The 18,801-nt window shown below is 38.2% G+C and overlaps 2 protein-coding genes across 2 annotated transcripts; both read left to right on the top strand.

The window, feature by feature from the left end:
• Positions 1 to 2,084: 2,084 nt before the first annotated feature.
• LOC308380187 (sulfotransferase 2B1-like) lies at positions 2,085 to 9,621 on the top strand. Its single transcript, XM_080857460.1, has 6 exons — positions 2,085 to 2,219; positions 5,610 to 5,818; positions 8,703 to 8,829; positions 8,919 to 9,013; positions 9,146 to 9,326; positions 9,433 to 9,621. Exons 1-6 carry the CDS (start codon positions 2,087 to 2,089, stop codon positions 9,561 to 9,563), a joined length of 876 nt encoding a protein of 291 aa, XP_080713586.1. The 5' UTR covers positions 2,085 to 2,086; the 3' UTR covers positions 9,564 to 9,621.
• Positions 9,622 to 10,362: 741 nt separating this feature from the next.
• LOC308380186 (sulfotransferase 2B1-like) lies at positions 10,363 to 12,739 on the top strand. Its single transcript, XM_080857459.1, has 6 exons — positions 10,363 to 10,618; positions 11,042 to 11,250; positions 11,709 to 11,835; positions 11,934 to 12,028; positions 12,178 to 12,358; positions 12,525 to 12,739. The coding sequence occupies exons 1-6, from the start codon at positions 10,480 to 10,482 to the stop codon at positions 12,638 to 12,640; spliced, it is 867 nt and encodes a 288-aa protein (XP_080713585.1). The 5' UTR covers positions 10,363 to 10,479; the 3' UTR covers positions 12,641 to 12,739.
• The last annotated feature ends 6,062 nt before the right edge of the window (positions 12,740 to 18,801 follow it).

Genomic DNA, 18,801 nt, shown 5'->3' with positions numbered 1-18,801 from the left:
TGAATTGAATTGAATGAAAATGCCTTCCAAGATTCTCGAGGCATATGCCTTAACTCTTGAAACTCTTGAAACAGCTGTGTCCTGTTAGGGATAAACCTTCATGATCATTGTCCAGTATACCAGGAAGATTCACTTGTCTGTGCTCTCTCTGGAACCTCACTGACAGAGCTGTCTCACAACTTTAAACAGAAGGAAGACTCTTTGCATCTGTCACCGCTTTGAATAACATATTATGACCTGAAAAATTGGTTCAGTAATTCAGAATATCACATAAAACAATGTATTTACATCCAACTTCCTTTGAGATGAAAGTAAATGTGATCTGTACCACATTTCCTAAACTCCATACTGAGTATCACCTATGTGCATTTACAGATAGGGGTTGAATTGCAGAGACAAAATGTCCAAACAAAAATACATCCAAATTATAACCCATGGGTCAATGCAGCAGATAGAGGTTATTTTGAGAACAGCTAACCTATGCATTTCATAACAAGTATCACTTGTAGGACTTTTCTTTGGTGAGAGACTCCATGTCTAGTTGCTTAGAGCCGTACTTAAGTTCACGCTGGGCTTTTGTGCCACTAACCTCACATATTTTCCAGTTCCATTATCTTGCCAGAACACTTTTATTTTCAGTCCCATTCAGTCAAGGTGGCGGCCCTAAACATGACAGGTTCCTGCGAGGCAATGTACCATCAGTTACATCTCGTAACAGGTTAACATTTCTTAACAAACTTGTAGGAAGTATGCAAAGGTGTCAGCAGGAGCTTCAAATGGTGGAGCAATGATGAACAGCACTGAAGTGTGCTTGTTAGCAACAATCTCACCACACTCCGCAGTAGGCCTAACCTTTCTTTTTTTTATCAGAAGACACTTTTTAAAGCTGTTCTTCCTCTTAGATTAACCATCAGTGCATGCACAAAAGTATTTTTTGTTTTCGACCTTTGTCTCGTGTTCCCCTCTGTTCCCTCCTCCTCTTCCTCCCCCTGGTCCACAGCAACCAAGTGAAGGGACCGGCATTTGAAATTTATAGTTGATAATTCAATGTAGTCAATAATTCAATGTATCTTATACCTAGTTATAATTGTTACTTTGATGGGTTGACCTAAGGAGTGAGGTGTGACAAGTGGTCTCGACCTCCCCCCCAGGTCAAAATCAAGAGCCTTGTCTCCATGGCCTATTTAATACACCTATTAAACTCAGTGTATTTAGCAGGCATTCCTTCAAATGGAAAATCAGATAATCTTAGGTGAAGCTCTGGGCGAGTGTCTCAACAATGTGTGGCCGCCATTATTCAAGATTAAACCTTAATCATTGACTGAATCATTGACTGACCAAAATCCAAGACTGTGTTGGTCTGCAATATGTGTTATAAAATGAAATACCATCACGAGGCAGTGGGACTTGGTGGAACTCCCGGCATGTTGAACTTATCAGGAGCCACTGCAGCTGTTAGTGAAATCTCAGGGGGGAAAGTTGGAAATTAAAGCATTTAAAAAAAATTACGGAATAGGGAATTTACTTTCTCTAACATTTAACTACAAATCATGCAAATCCCAACTGGCATTCATTCCATGTGTGGTCTGCTGAATACACTGGTTTCGGGGATATGCATATATGAATGTTGTCTTCTGTACTAAGTCCAGCACCTCTGGGACCAGTGAAGGAAGCTGTACATCTGTGCATCAAATCAGAGTTTTGGCTGCTTGTGAGTAAATAGCTTGGAAATCCGGCTCATCTTCTTAACATGACTAAGTAACCAGGCTTTAATTTCACTAATAAACTGGCTTGTTTTTGTAACAAACACTCTAAAATTGTGATGTTATTTTGAGAATGGAGTAGGTTTTGGTGAAGACATCTAACCTTCTGTAATGCAGTGTTTGTGCTTGACCAGACTGATATAACAGCACCATCTCAATTTTATTAAAACCAATGCTAAAAAATGTGCTTGCAATTTTGTTTGTCTCATATCCCACGCTCAGAGATAGCTGCTCACCCACATACACACACACAGAGAGAGAAGAGGCAGGCTCACCACAGTCAGTTCTATCCCACACACAGATGCGTCTGGTAAAGTTTCAACATGGAATGCAAGTATCTGACCTACCATGGGCTGCTGCTTCCAACAATATCTCACTCTGAAGACAGTCTGGAATATTTTGAGAAATTTCAGGTCAAAGATGATGATGTGTTCGCCATCACTTATCCAAAGTCAGGTAGGTTAATGGATAAATGTGCAGTAAGTAGTGTCGACTGCTTTCTAAGATAACCTCGGCTGCTTTAAAAGATGATTGAACAAGGATTTTATTCCAGTTTGGTCTCTGGTTTGTAGGCAGTGTGCACTGAGGTCAGTTTCACACTTTAATGATTTCGCAATAATGTTCTGAGGTATTTAATGTTGTCTTAAGGCATGAAAAGGTTGTTTTGAGTGGTTCCACAACGGTGCTCAGGGAAAGCTTAAGACTAACTGCACATGTTTGGAGAGCAAAGAAGACACCCTAGGGTGTATTATTTCTGAGTGCTGTCAGATTTGAGGATGTGCAATAACACAAAAAACTGCTTTGCAGTGATCTATGCACTGGCCAAGACCATGGCCATCGTCATTAATTATAACTGTGGAGACTTGAGGTCTGTGTCATTGTAAGGTCTGTAACTGTAAGAATAAAAAGGTAGTGTAGGGGAGAAAGACTCCTGTCTCAGGTTTGAGGGGGATGAACTATTTCAGATTTCCAATGAACCAAACTGATTTTTAAACAAAGGGTTGTTTTAAAGATAAGGGTTCGTTATTTAACAGAAGCAACTTACATAGGCATTGCAAAGAATCTGACCCAGGTTGGAAGGCAGTAATGCAAACCACTCCTCCACCAACACCCAGGTGCACAACACGCTACTGATATAATTAATTTCAAAACACTGTTAATGACTCATTCATCAAGTACCCTGTATTAATCATTTCCTTGTATGAATCATGTGCTTATGTAAGCAGGAACATGGCTTTTCTGTGTTTCTGTGTGTGGGTAACTTAGATTATTAGGTGCAGACACCACTTAGTCTGCATATGTGTGAGAGCATGTTTGGGTCAGAAGTGATAAGAAGGGTCGAACTGTGCTTCTTTCGACCTTGTGTAAAACTCCTTGCATGACAGAAAGCATAGTAAGATGACCTCAGACGTCAGAGACCCACCACGTGGTTATCCCTGCTGGCAAATTGTTTTGGCGCCAGAGAACGTTAACTTCTATATAAGTATATAAACCTTGTGTGATGTGTTTAATTTCGCTTCTCTCTCGTCTGTTGCAGTCAGGGAGTGAGCCTGGGAAATATGGGCCTCCTATTTCTTCTTATTAGGCATTTTTTATGTTTTGAGCATTGAGTCAGAATCAAGACAACTGTACTTGTTTTAAGTCTGGTCACACTAGTTTAAAGATATTTTTGGGTTCTTTAAAAAAAATCTTGGTGTGTCAAATTTCCCTGTTCTGTTGGCAGATAATTTTGCTTATTTTAAAGGCACCCAGTGCAACTTTCGAGGCTTAAAAATAAACATTCAATTTCTAGTCTTTTTTACACGTACTAAGTTTCAATAACTCCATACCATTACATACCGACATTCAAGCAGCAAAGATGAGACGTCGTTGTGTGGTGAGAACTGATAGAAAATCGATAACAACAACAATCGCCGCCATTTTCTTTATTTTTTGTATCCTACAATAAATAAAGCAGGCTTCCAGTCAATGGAAAAATGGCTTCTCCCCATCGGCGATTGTTGTAGTTTACGATCAGTTCTCACCACACAACGACGTCTCATCTTTGCTCCTTGAAAGTCGATATGTAATGGTATGGAGTTATTGAAACTTACTACGTGTAAAAAAGACTAGAAATTGAATGTTTATTTTTCATTGAATGTTTACATAAAGTTGCACTGGGTGCCTTTAAGTAATAAATCTTCCATTTTATTACTTATTTTCTTGTTTTTGAAAGCTGATTTTTTTTGCAGTGTACAAAGATCTGTTATAAAGTCACACTCATGCTCATATTCTACACAGAATACAGTACACACTACATAGGTCTCAAAAACGTTACTCACGGGCACTGCTTCGGCCCAGCGTATCAGTGTACAGCTGCCTCAACACAAACTGTAGTTCCTATAATTTTCGCTCAGAATAAGATATACAACAAACTATTTATTCTGTTGTTGCCAGAAGCGTCACTATTTACGATCACACACTTGGAATGAAATATCTTGTTATATCTTTCAGGTAATTCTTGCTCATTCTCTCACTTTCTGCAGCTGTCATATTACGCACTGCGGTGTGACTTGTTTAATACCATGATAAAACACAGGGAGGGGTTTGGTGTATGGAGTGAGGTCTTACTTGTCTGTTCCTCTCCCAAATGCACATGTTAGTATAACAAATATAGTGATCCGCTGGACCTTATACACATACACCACTGCAGAATAAGATGAAAAAACAGGAAGACTGTTTCACAGTGGTCAGGGGGGAGGAGATGGGGTATTAGTATCCTTCACACAAGATATCTGGAAAAGTCAGGTTAAGTCAGGTGCCGATTTGCACAAGCAAAAAGAGAAGCAACATTATTTTAACTTCTTTGTCAGATCCACCCTGACTCAGTCTCAAAACAGATCATTTCAACTTTTTTGTCAAATCTACCCAACATGTGTTATCAGTAAAGAGCCATAGACAGACTGGAATGTGTATCATTCTACAGAGCAAGAAGACAAGAAAAACGAGTAAAAAGAAAGTCATTCTAAAACTCAGTGTCTTCTGAACTAAATCACAATTATACTATAACTATTTCCCAGTTTATGTGCACCCATACTTCCTTCAAGACGTATACAACAGATCTTAATCTACTCTAAACACTTTGTATCTGTGCCATGTTAACACCGTACGAGTGAGTAGCAGGGTCTGATTTGCTACGTCGCGTATTCAGTCATTTCAGTCATCATCTCCTTACATGGTCTTTAGTGAAGACAATTAAAAACATTTACTTCTACTTGGTTTCATTTAGGACAAGAAACAGTGTGCTTTGCCTCTACATTTTTATAAGTTCAACTTCATGCAGTTATATTTCAAGTGCCCAATAGAGACATAAGAGCACAAAGATCATAAAAGACTTTCACGACTTTACTTAGTCTGTACTATGCACAAAGCCCCAGGAATGTGAAAGGATTGCATTATAGCTGTAAGAAAATTGTCATATTTGCAATGTTTTTAAAAATATTTATTTACCGAATTATCATTTCTATCACTATTTTGACTAATTATTGCTAACTATTATTACAAACACTATTATTACTATAATCCAAACGTGTGTTAAACGACCATGAACATCAAGTTCAACATTGGTTTCATGTTATTGCCATTACATTTGGAGACTCATCTCTCTAAACAACAATAGACAAATGAATGACACTAAGCAGTACTAAGACTATAATGCCAGTCCCAAAATGGAAAACTTAATGATGATGGCAAAAGTTTAAGACTATTTTAATATGAACTACTTAGATGACTTGAGCATTTGCAGTTGACCCCTCAGTTAAGATCGTTTGTACTATCCCTTTCTGAGATGTACTGTCTTTTTGTCAGGCACCACTTGGATGCAGGAGATCCTGCCTCTGATCCTTAATGGAGGGGACTTTACCCCGGTGAAGACGATCCCAAACTGGGACAGAGTTCCTTGGCTGGAGGAAACTCGAGCTGCTCTAGTCATGGATAAAATGACCCCGCCAAGACTGATGGTGTCACACATGCCTTATGAGCTCATGCCTCCCTCGTTCTTCTCTTCTAAAGCCAAGGTAATGATGCTCATTCTACTCCAACATCCTCTGAACAAAATCATATTTACTTTACTGCCCCCTGTTGTTGGAAACAGGTAAAAACAACTTAATTGGTCATCAGATCATAGAGAATTGCATAAATGACAGCAAAATAATCTGCACCGAATGGAGCCTACTTTGTGTATTCCTCCATTCCAACCGATTTCTCAGCCATTACTGCAGTTCGTGTCAACATGGCTTTTTGTTTTTATTTACGTTAATGTTGTTTTGTTTTTAAAGCAGCACAACGGATCAATAGCTATTCGCTAAAGGTATGCTAGCAGCTAAAACTAACGAAATCTCTTGAAAATGTGCTGACTTTGACATTATGACATACTAGTTACTCAAAGACTGTCCTTACACAGTCAAATATCAAGCAAGTGCAACACAAGACAAAGCAAGACGGCAAATAAGCTACTTAGATCGGCATAAAGTAAACAAGTCAGGCCGGCGGGCTGCGGCAGGCAAAACTACAGAACGCAGTTATATGCCTATGGACCCTGGTATGGCAATGGCCCGGAGGCGATTCTCCGTATTAAAAGTCATTGTAGCGCCCCAATTTTTTTTAAGCTGTTATTTTAAGGTTAAACTGCTTATCCTAACCATAATCCTGAAGTACAATTGTTGCATAATGGGGCTTTAAATAAAATGTATTTATATTTCGTCTTTATTTAAGGCTACATATTTATTTTAGGCTATATAAAACAATATTTATTTATTTAAGGCTATATGAATCACACTTAAAGAATAAAAGGTTTTTGTAAATGAAAATCATCAAGAAGGCCCAGCAGAGAATGTACTTCCTGCGCCAGCTCAGCAACCTGCCTCAGGAGCTGTTGATCCTTTTCTACACAGCGGTCATTGAGTCTGTTCTTTGCACATCCATCACTGTATGGTTTGGATCTGCAACCAAACTGGACAAGAACAGACTTCAACGGACTGTCAGGACTGCAGAAAGGATCATTGGTGCCAACCTGCCCACCATTCAAGACCTGTTCACATCCAGAGTCAAGAAGCGGGCAGGAAAAATAACTGCAGACCCCTCTCACCCTGGACACAAGATGTTCCAACTCCTCCCCTCTGGTAGGCGCTACAGATCTCTGTTCGCCAAAACCTCCAGAAACAAAAACAGTTTCTTCCCTCTTGCTGTCTCTCTCCTGAACAGCTAATCCCTCTGTGGCACTGTAAAAAAAAATAACTCATTGTACAATTACCCCTGCAACCATATTTATTTATTCCACCCTTCCTATATAACCGTCATTCTCATACCATATTGTATTTTGTTTATTCCTGCTCTTCCTGGACTCTTCACTTTGCACTATTGTTTGTAAATATTTTGTAAGACTTGTTGACCATTGTTGTACAAGTCCACTGTTGTATTGTATTGTTTTGCACTGCTGTATTGTTTTGCACTGTTGTATTGTTTTGTGTTGTGATGTATGTATATTTGTGTAATATGTGTAAGCACACCTGAGAGCCACTGCACCAAGACAAATTCCTTGTTTGTGCAAACTAACTTGGCCAATAAAAGCTGATTCTGATTCTGATTCTGAAACAATTTTTGCATCCTGGGGTTATACATTTTACCTTCACCAAACAGCCATGACATCAGGCTATGGGTAAGTTAGTTAATGTAACCATTTTCATATAAAGTCAATAAATAGTCAACAGGGTAAGACTTTCCTAACTGGTTTTTGGGAAAATGTATAAAACAGCACATCATCAAAACTACCTTGGCTTGGCTGTGTTCTATCACGCTTGGTTCCCCCTCTTTATCACAATTGCTTTGGTGCCAAGCCTGAAGGACACTGTTTGTACAGGAAAGTTGCAGTCTCTATGGATGACAGGCATTCCTGGCAGACAGATTTGGCCTTACGTTAGAACTTGAAGAGAATATGTTTTTACCAGGCTGATCTGTACCTTTGCGGAGGAGTTGGTCTCTGTTATAATCTACGTAAGGTTATAATCTACTTTCAGTATGGGTATTCTTCTCATTATTAAACAATAGGCCGTTGTTTCTCTTTAACAGTAGAACAACATGAAAGTGTTTTTAAGTTCAAGTTCAAGTCTTATATTGGCAGATGCACAAAACAACACAGTCAGACTGGGCACCGAAATTCTTAAGACAAGACACCGCAAAACCTACCATAACATAAAATAAATAACATAACAAAAGATCTATGTACTGTGAACATAAATTACACATATGATAAACCTATAATACACCTACTAAATATACAAAAAGAATATACAATACAATCTGCTAAACATATAATACACATATAGTAATCTATACTGAACTAATAGACCTATACTAACCTAAAGACAAATCAAGTGTTGGAGAAACAGGTTGTGCAATATTACAGATAGTGCCACCAGAAGTTGAAAGTGACAGTGTCTAAAGTGAATGATAATAGCTTAATGTGCAGTGAATATTACTGTTAATTTTGTTGGCGTGTGAAAAATGAGAGGAGAGTGATTTAGGCAGATTTTTGTGGTTAGTGCTGACATTTGTATAATAGATACAGTCAGTGCTTATTTTACCCAAAATGTATGCTTCACATGATTGCTTGAAATTTTGCAAAAAATCATTTCTGTCACCGTCACAGCACTGCAATAGGCTAGTTGTCACCGTCACAGCACTGCAATAGGCTAGTTGTGGATTCAGACACTACTAGACTCCATGCCACTCCAAATAACGGCTGAAGGAAGAGATTCCGACATTTCAAGACTCACTGCCTACTCATTGTCCACTTTAAATGTGTGGTCTGACTTTACCTTTGTGGAACTAACTACCATAATACAACAACACACTCTGATTTTAAACAAACTTTATGAAAGACCTATATATTCTCCTTCTCAGGTCATATATGTGGCACGCAACCCTAAAGATGTTGTGGTCTCATCTTTCTTTTTCCATCAAATGGCCAGTTGCCTAGGTGATCCTGGGTTGTTTGAAGAGTTTCTGGATAAATTTCTCGCAGGGAAAGGTGAGATATTTTAATTTACCCAAGATAAGTTAAGAGGGAAATATTGATGGAAGAAAGTGGTACAACTTGTCCTGCTTGTTCCATTGAAGTGATGTTTGGAAAGTGGACAAGCCATGTTAGGAGTTGGAGACTCACAGATCTGGGAGACAGAATTCTATATGTCACCTATGAAGAGATGGTTGAGGTACGACACTTGCTACAAAAGTTTACATTAGGTACCTATTTTGTATTCATTTGTATGTATTATTGATTTTTATTTGTGTATACATGCCATCATAATCGTTCAATAACTTTGTATCTTACATTTTTCCTCCAGGACCTAAAAGGAGTTATTAGGCGCTTTTCTGACTTCCTTGGTCAAAAGATGAGCGAGGAGACTCTGGAACAGGTGGTCAGTCATTGCAGCTTCAACACTATGAAGACCAATGCCATGTCCAACTACTCACTGGTGCCACAAGAGCTGATGGATAACAAGAAGTCACCTTTCCTTCGTAAAGGTAATGGGAGACAGAAAATAATTAAAAAGGTGCATAAAAATACAATTTTAGTTTTTTTTTTTTTACCTTAGTATTTATTTTCTCATGTTTTTTCCTTCACTTACAGGCATTTCAGGGGACTGGAAAAACCATTTCAGCCCTGAGCAGGAAGAGAAATTCTCAGCTGCCATTAAAGAGGAGATGAGGGGAAGTAACATTCAGTTTCCGTGGGATGAAGACCAACCTGTAGCTGTATGACAACGTCTCAAGGAAACTCATTCCATTTTAATTACTGCATTTACTTACATGCAAGAGTATATATTCTACAACCCTGGTCACGATTCATGGCACAGTATGTGTAAAAGTTACTTGGTAAAGGTTGTGTGAAAGACAAATACTGTCTGAAAATGTGTGGTTATTTCTTTGTATCTACATATTACCCACACTACATATTGAAAAACGAAGGTGTTATCACATAATTTTAAAAGAAAGGATTTCAATGTCATTCAATACATATTTAAAAGTTACTGTAGGAATAACATTTATATTGTTACTAATATTTCAACATAAACAATTACTGTATCTAAGCAACTTATAATTACTTCATATTTGTATACATTTTTTTTATTATTATTAAAATCAAACATGATAAAGCAGGTAGGCCTATTTAAGGTAATTTATCTGCAAATCCGTCCACTGTCTTTGAACTGCAAATGATGATGCTGACAGAAAGATCACATCTAAGCAACTCATTTGCTCTTTTGATGACACAAAACTCGAGATATGGACTCAGTCAGGACTCCTTCTTTAGGTGGTGAATACATGCTGCTTCATTTGACCACTGAGAAGCGCTATGATAATCAGCTTTTTATCCTCCTAAACTTGATGGTATAAAATCTGAATCCCGTTAGTCTACTTTGTTGGACAACCATGAAGGCTATTCAGAAAGAGCCCTTACCCAATGAACCTTCAGCACAGAACATTTTTATTAGTGTTGCCTGACATTTGTCCTCACTTGACGTAAGCAGCGTCAGTAGCCTTTGGCAGCCTACGCCGTGAGCAGCTTCTCGAAGATTTCTTCAGAAAGTGAAATACTTACCACCTTCTTTCTTTTAACCATCGTGCATTTAACCGTCAGTCTTCATTCATCGTATCTGCAAACGACCTATCCAAGATGCAAAAAGACGAAAAATATACAGTATACCACGGTCTTCTCTGCCCTAAGGAGACACATTCCATGGACAGTTTTCAATACTTTGAGGGATTTAACATGAGAGATGACGACGTTATCGCCGTTACATATCCTAAATCTGGTAAGACGTGGATGTTATGAGGCTGTAACTTTGCAGGATAATTGTTTTCTCAATAGATAATTTAAAACATTACTTACATTTTGTATAGTCCTTTTAAATCTAATTCCTGGTGCCTTATTCTGCACGTTGTGACAGAAAGATTACAGATTTTACACAAAATGGTTCAAGAATATTTGAAATGTAAGATTATTTCACTTGGCAAATGAATAATACGTGTGTTGAATATGTCACTAAAGAATAGCTTTTCTATTTAGTTTCTATTTGAGGGAGGCGCAGTAGATGAGCAGACAGGCAAAGAATTTGTATTCATGTGTATACATGTCTCTTCTGAGATGCCCAAGATAGCTGCACATAACCCTGAAAAGCCATGTTCATAGTAACATTTATTACAGGCTAAGTTTTTATGAATGGATTTGGCTTCAGGTACAATCTGGATGCAAGAAATACTTCCGTTGATCCTGAATGGTGGAGACTTCACCCCGGTCCATACAATTCCCAACTGGGACAGAGTTCCTTGGCTAGAGGAAACACGTGCTGCCTTAGTTCTGAACAACAAGCCCTCGCCAAGAGCCATGGTGTCCCATATGCCATATCACCTCATGCCTCCAACTTTCTTCTCCTCCAAGGCAAAGGTTGTTTGCTCAGTTATTGTACATGGTATTGTTATTGTAATTGCACTTCTACTAGTACTTTACTAGCACTTACAGAAGTACTTACAGTAGTATCTATCTATCTATCTATCTATCTATCTATCTATCTATCTATCTATCTATCTATCTATCTATCTATCTCTATCTATCTATCTTCTACTAGTACTTTACTAGCACTTACAGTAGTAGCATTCCTGCACTTTTTAATATTTCTTATGTAAAATAGTATTTATTGCCCCACTAGGTCTCTATGGCTCGTAGCTTGATTGTTCTCTCCCTTGTAAGTCGCTTTGGATAAAAGCGTCTTCTAAATGACTAAATGTAAATGTGAATTTAAATGTAAATGTAAATGTGTGTTACAAAAAGCAGGTAAATTGCATATTACTGTTAAAGTAATGGCCCTCTTATTTGGACATCATTTACTTGTTTTCCACTGTTAGGTCATATATGTGGCACGCAATCCTAAAGATGTTTTGGTGTCATCATTCTATTTTCATCAAATGGCCAGTTTTCTGGATGATCCTGGGACGTTTGAAGAGTTTTTTGATAAGTTTCTTGCCGGGCAAGGTCAGAAAGACATCATAGATGGAATCATATATTAGATCTGTTGATCCCAAAAGAATATAGAACTTACCATATCGCAATTGTTTTGTTTTTGTCCAAAGTACTGTTTGGAAAGTGGACAGACCATGTGAAAAGCTGGAGAAAAAACAATCTCGGAGACAGAATTTTGTATGTCACTTACGAGGAGATGGTCAAGGTGAGATCTCTGCACTTCAAGGGTTACTGCAGTAGGAATCTTAAAATTCTGTTATGCTGAGTGACCACTTTTCGGATGTATAATCAAATACATGATATAGTACAAATAAAATTTGATTGATTGATTGATTGAGATGTTTTCCTTTACAGGACCTCAGTGGAGTCCTTATACGCTTTTCGAACTTCCTTGGGCGGGAGTTGACAGAGCAGACTCTGGAACAGGTGGTCAGCCACTGCACCTTTACCACAATGAAGACCAACGCCATGTCCAACTTTTCCCTGATCCCTCGAGACATCATGGATCACGAGAAGTCTCCTTTCCTGCGTAAAGGTAATGATAATAGACCACGGCCAGTGAAGGAGAAAAAAAATTCAAGACAAATTAAGCATAGTTGTAGCTCCATGTTGTGGACCAATCAATAAGGGACATTACATTGACGCAACTGGTAAAAATTGTTACACAGTTATTTATGACTATGTGTTTTCTGATTTTTAAGGGATTGTGGGAGATTGGAAAAATCACTTAAGTCCAGACCAGGAGGTCAAATTCAACACTGTCATTAAACAAGAGATGGCGGACAGCGACATTCAATTTCCTTGGGATGAAGATTGAGCCATATGCCGGCTCAACAAAAGAGAACAAAACAGTTTTAATATTCACTTTTGGACTGATTTAATATTCACTATTTGTGAGCAGAACCTACAGTTTGCTAGACCCTGTCATTCAGATAAGCCTAGAGCTCTAGGTCCTCATTACAGAAAGGTATCACTTTAGGATGACATTTAGGATTTTTGGTATTACAGGAACATGTTTCCCAATTTAATCTTTTATCTTTATCTCTCAAACTTTACTTATTTTAGGATAGACATTTAGCTATTACAGGACCGTCCTAACTGTTTGCAAAATAGTTTTAAAAAAATGTTTTAAAAACAACTAGAGCCCTAATGTTGATTTAAGCGATATGTTGTAAATGACGCATTAATTAGAAAATACGCCAGGCAGCTAGAAAAAAACACTTGACAGGTACAGTTAAGGTTCTGCACAGACACTGTTGCACATGCTAGTGCTAGGGGCTAGTTTGGAAAAAGCCCTCAATGACAGATGTACATGCTTTGAGAAGTTACCATACGGTGAACAGGAAGTACGGGTCACTATCTGCCACTGCTTACAATGGCATGTATGTTTTATTTTAGGAGGCCAGGAAAAAATATGGCCAGAAGGCATCAGATTTCCTTTGTAAAAACAATGACATAGGATTCACACAAGATGGTGCTAACGCACCAAAATAACACGCTTGACAAAGTGACTGATCATATTGTAGTTTACTGCCATCCATGAGAGGAGTGTTTTGAATCTAAACTTTGCACAGTATGTCATTAAGAAGACAACCCAGGGAGGGAGTGTGATGCTCTAGGCTGAGTTCTGCTGCTGGGTGCAGAGATATTCACAGAACATCAATTTTGGGCCATCTTAACATTACTGCGGACCTGTGGTGGACTCAAAATGAAAAATGGGCACCTTCTACACGACACGGAGCCCTAGCAGCATGCAAAAAGCTATGATGCATCATGTGTGATGCAATAGTATTCATCCTTGATTAAGATTAATATTATGTTATGAGGTGATCCAGAATAACAGTGTAACCACAGCTGTGTGATACAAAAAAAGACAGGGAACTATGATCCTTTAAAATGTTTCTTTCACAAACATACAGTAAACAGTTTACCTAGAACAATCCAAACTAAACTAACAGCAGGAACGTTGCTAGTTCTACATTCAGGGCTTAGCCCAGACCTATAGAGAGGTCTGGGGCATAGGCCAACTTCCCTTGGATTGTTTTGTATTTTGGCAGCTAAATGCATTATTTTCATACAGATTGAGACAGAAACAGTGAGCCTAAAGACAGCCCACACATGGCCTGTTGTCTGTCTGACTCACATGACCATCTACAACATCACACTGCTTCTCCACATGAAAACACATTTATGGAAGGTTGCACTGACCCAGCCATGATATTGCCATAGGTTACCCATAAGACTCTTCAATTATGGAGGAACCATTTGAAAGGTTTTTATAGACAGAAATGACATTTCTTGTGAACATTTGAGTGTCGGAAAACACAACATCTGCCTTTGTTCAATAAACTGGATTTCATGGGCATGTAAAGAGTGCTGTCTGCGATAGACTTTAAACTAAGAGATATTAAAGAACTTTTCTCATCCTTTCTTTGTCTTTCACCTTGCTCCCGCCCAGACGGTCAGCATCAAGTTGGGTAAGGGGGCTCCACCCTATAGGGTAAACGTACCTATTAAGCCCACGTACCATATAAGCCCACTTGTGACTTCTGAGTCAAATAAAATAAAAACTACATCACCATTTTTGCTGGTTCATGGTTCTTCCAATGAAGCTGCTTGTTACATAAACTATACTTTTTATTGTAAACCAATCAGATTTGTCGATCTTGAGTTATCGAAGCACATGTGGGACATGTGCCTGCTGCTCCCAGGAGAAGACACCAAAAAACTTCATGTATTTTGATGCTCTGAAAAAATAACATTTCTGACGTATTTCTGCTCCTTCTTTTGGTCAGTACTCATTTGTTATACAAAATTAAGAGATTAGTGCTTTAAATAAAACATATGTTAGAATTTCACTAGAATTAGACATATATGTATTTTTTAAGTGAAAATATGCATATTGGCATACTAGCAAACCGCCCACATGCTGCATCAATACAGTTGCTGCATAGCATTGTTCATTGCAATGACATAAAGCATGATAAGCATGAATAGTTTACTTTTTTATATGCAGAATATATTATTTTACTATTAAATTGATAATATATGTGTGGGTTTATCTTTATTTATTTTTTATTAAACATTTTTACCAAGTGGGCTTAAAGGGAACACTAGCAAAAAAATCACACCATTTACAGCGGATGCAAATGAGTATAGCTAATTACTTAAATGCATGATCAATTGATTATTTTCATGTTATGTTAGTGCAGCATATATAGATTCATGGCATGTAGTTGTTTCTTTAATGTCATGTGTGTAGAATAAAATATTCTGACTTTTAACCAGATATTCACTGATGTTCCCTTTAAGCCCACCTGCTCCCATTAAGCACACTTAGCTGTGTTTCAATGGAGATTTTCTCCCATTAAGCCCACTTGGCTGTGTTTCAATGGAGATTTTCTCCCTTTTGACTTTTGAACCATTTCCTTGCCTAACTTTGACCTCACCTAATTACTGAAATTTACTCATGTATTAACCTTAGAATATTACTATTGAACCAGGAAACTGTCTTTCTTTCAGTCATTAGGTCTTTAGCTATCTAGATGAAAACAACTGCACTTTCAACCAGCTGTCTGGACCAGAAATTTTGGCCAGTTGTAAATGCCAACAGTCTAATGTAGGATAGAGATACAGACGAAATGGCAACACATATTGAAAGATGAAGTATTGAAGATAAATTTCCATTCTCATTTTGATTTTGTTCATGAATAGTTTTTTGGCTACATTCCTTAGAAGACATGTTGTAAGTTTAGCTTTTTCTGTGTTGAAAAGGCTGATCACGCATAATCACGCCTATTTCAAATGCCATTTGCAGGCCAGAGGAAAGGAGTAGAGACAAAATGAAAATAGCTATTGAGAGCTAAGAGATTGCATATTTCAATAGAACAAGTTTGGATTGTTAGTACTTTTTAATATGTATTTGTATTTATCAACAAATCATGAAGTGGGCTTATTTGGAACACCCATGGGCTTAAAGGGTACATAAAGTACCCATTAAGCCCATGCCAGACTTTTGACATATTTTGACAAATTAAACAATATAAACATTGAAAATTGGTATAAATGAATTATTGGCACTTCAAATGAGACATTAGACTATCATTTTAACTAAAATGTTCTCACTTAAATTTGGGCGGTATATATTATTAATGTCTGAAAAGCAGATTTGGTGGGCTTAATAGGTACGTTTACCCTACTCAGCTCTTGGCATATCAGCGTTTGTTCAGCGAGAAGGCAGCAATCAGTGGAACGCGTACAAACGGATGGCACCTAGGCTAACACATAACAGCCATACAGTGCAATTGGTTAAATTACTGTTTTGAATAGTGTAAGCCAAATTGTAATTGGGAAATCTAATTTAATTGATCTTTTGGTGGCTGCTGGAATGCTCGTTTTGCATTTTCTTTGAGTTCCTTCACAGCCTGGCCAATGTTTCCTGTTGAGGTGAGGGTGATACTGTAAAAAGGTAGTTGCATGTTTGATATATTTTTGATCTATTTTAAAGTTGTCAGTTTCCTTGTAGCCATGGAACGTTTTCTAAAGACAAGGACTTTGGTCTTTTTAGGATAAATGTTTAGGGCTCACGTCTGGCAAAAGTTTGCAATATGTCCATGTGGTGTTTCAAGCCCTCTTTGGATGGTGAATGCAGAACTAGGTCGTCAGCAAAAAGTAAAAACTTGACCTCTGTGTCTTGCAGTGCAAGTCCTGGGCCTGTGGAGAGCTGTATTGTGTTTGCCAAATCATGGATGTAGATCTTAAATAGTGTGGGACTGAGGTTACAGCCTTGCAGTACCCCCCTAATTTAAGATGCCATCTACTCCACAGGCTTTACTGGGCTGTAGTTTTTGAATCTTTTCCTCAAGTTCCAGTTTATTGCTTATTGATTTGTGAAGTGTTCCTTCCATATATCACCATTCTCAATTGCTAAACTATCTTCGGGCCTTTTGTTTGAAATGATTCCAGTTTGAATTAGTTTGAATCAATAGATTCCTCAATATCTTTCAGCTGCTTCTGTATATACTTAATTTTCTTTTATCTTATTGTATACTTATTATTCTTGAGACATTCATTATATAGAGTCGTGTATCTCTAGGTTGCCAGGTGTTTTGGTTTGATACTCTCAATGTTGTTCAATTGTCTAATTGCATTTGCCTCGGTTTGTTTTTTTGTTGTGGGCAAATTTGAGATTTGAGCCACATGGTCAAATATGTTGTTTAGATGGCATACAGCCAGGTTGGTGCCTTATTTGCCATGTAGGTAGTTTGCAGACAAGAACGAGTCCAGGAGTGACTGTACTCCTGGGCGACCTATTGACCTCTGATAGTTTTCAGAGCTGTCTTTACCCCAAATATAACTGGGTGCAATTCCCAGACCTTTTGTAGCTCTTAGGGGTCTTCGCTTTGTTAAGATAGCTTGTTATTTGACTATCGTCAGACAGCCGTGTCAGTGGCTTGACTGTGAAGGCTCTCAGAAAGGTCAAGTTCAAATCTGTGATGGCACAGTCCACAGTGTGAGCTGACAAAGTCAGGTCTTTCCCCAGCTCTAGAACATAGATCTCCACATATCATGACATGCCCTTTAATTTGAAAGTGGTTGATTTCTGTTTCTTGATAGAAGAATATCATATAATAATGTCGTAATCATTGCCTAACGTTATCATACCTGAGACTTGTCTGTACTCCATTGGACTGAAGAGCTAACCCCAAGCTAGGCTGCCTATCTAGTCAACCTGTTAAGAACCAAACATCAACGACCTATATTGCTGCTGTTCTGCTATGCTGTCTGACTATAATAGAACCTCTCATACAAGCCATGGATTTCTGAGGCTAAGAGGTTGACTGCCAGGCTGAGGCTGTGCTTGTGCAATTCCCTTTATCGACACATCTGACTGATTGTGACTGCTGCTGTTTCAGTCGGGCTCAGTTTGTGTTGAGTTTCTCCGTGGCTTGTCATGAAGGCCCTTCAATATTCAACCTTTTGAAGTTCCCCTCTACAGCTGCCAGTCTCAGCAGTGAATACTGTCCACCTTTGCAGAGCTGCTGGCATACCCCCCAAGAGGCATTAACGTTATAGCCACTGTGGCTCTGGACACACGCTTGTTATTGATAACACACAATCACAATATTAAGACACAATCCTGTTTCTGAGGTGTGCAGATAATTCCTTTGACCCCATGGCTTGGAGTTTGCTCTGACATGCACTGTCAACTGTGGGACCTTATATAGGCAGAGGTTGGCAATCCCCAATCATGTCCAATCAATGTAATGTATCACAGGTGGACTCCAATTAAGATGTAGAAACATCTCAAGCAGTATCAGTGGAAACAAAATGCACATCAGCTCACTTTTGGGTGTCATATCAAAGGGTGTGCACACTTGTGTACATATGATATTTTACATTTTTGTCTACTTTGTGTAGAATTTTGAGACAGAAATAAACTCAATCTATTGAAGAATATGTCTGTAACGTAATGTGGAGAAGGTGAAAGGGGTGTGCCGACTTTCCAGTTTGACTGTACATCACAGGACTGTATTCACTCTTCAAGAAAAGAACGAAGAAAACAGTTTTGCATTTGTTTACATTTGCAACAGCATTCTGATTAAACATATCCTCTATTTTTGTAGTGCAGTTATTAGAATTCATTGAAAAGTTATTTTTTTCCTTCCAATTTTTTCATATGGCCATTAAGTCCATTGACTTAAATGCATCTCAGCCAAAAATGCAGTTTTAGTGAATCTGTGCCAATCTAATGCCAAGTCAGCCTTAAAGCTGGCAAGAACGCTTTAGACAGACATGACAAACATACAGAGGTTCTAAATAAATATATTCAGAATTAAACGCTCTTACTCATGAGAACATGGATTTTCCCTTGTCTGAAATTGATGTTCTAAGACATTTTAGGTTTAACTGAAAAATTGTGTTGTGGACTGTGCTATGGTAGTGGGTGTAACACGTTTGGAAATGCAATGATAGAGA

The sequence above is a fragment of the Sprattus sprattus genome (genome assembly GCF_963457725.1).
Source record: "Sprattus sprattus genome assembly, chromosome: 19".
NCBI lineage: Eukaryota > Metazoa > Chordata > Actinopteri > Clupeiformes > Clupeidae > Sprattus > Sprattus sprattus.
This window is presented reverse-complemented; position numbering and strand designations above follow the sequence as displayed.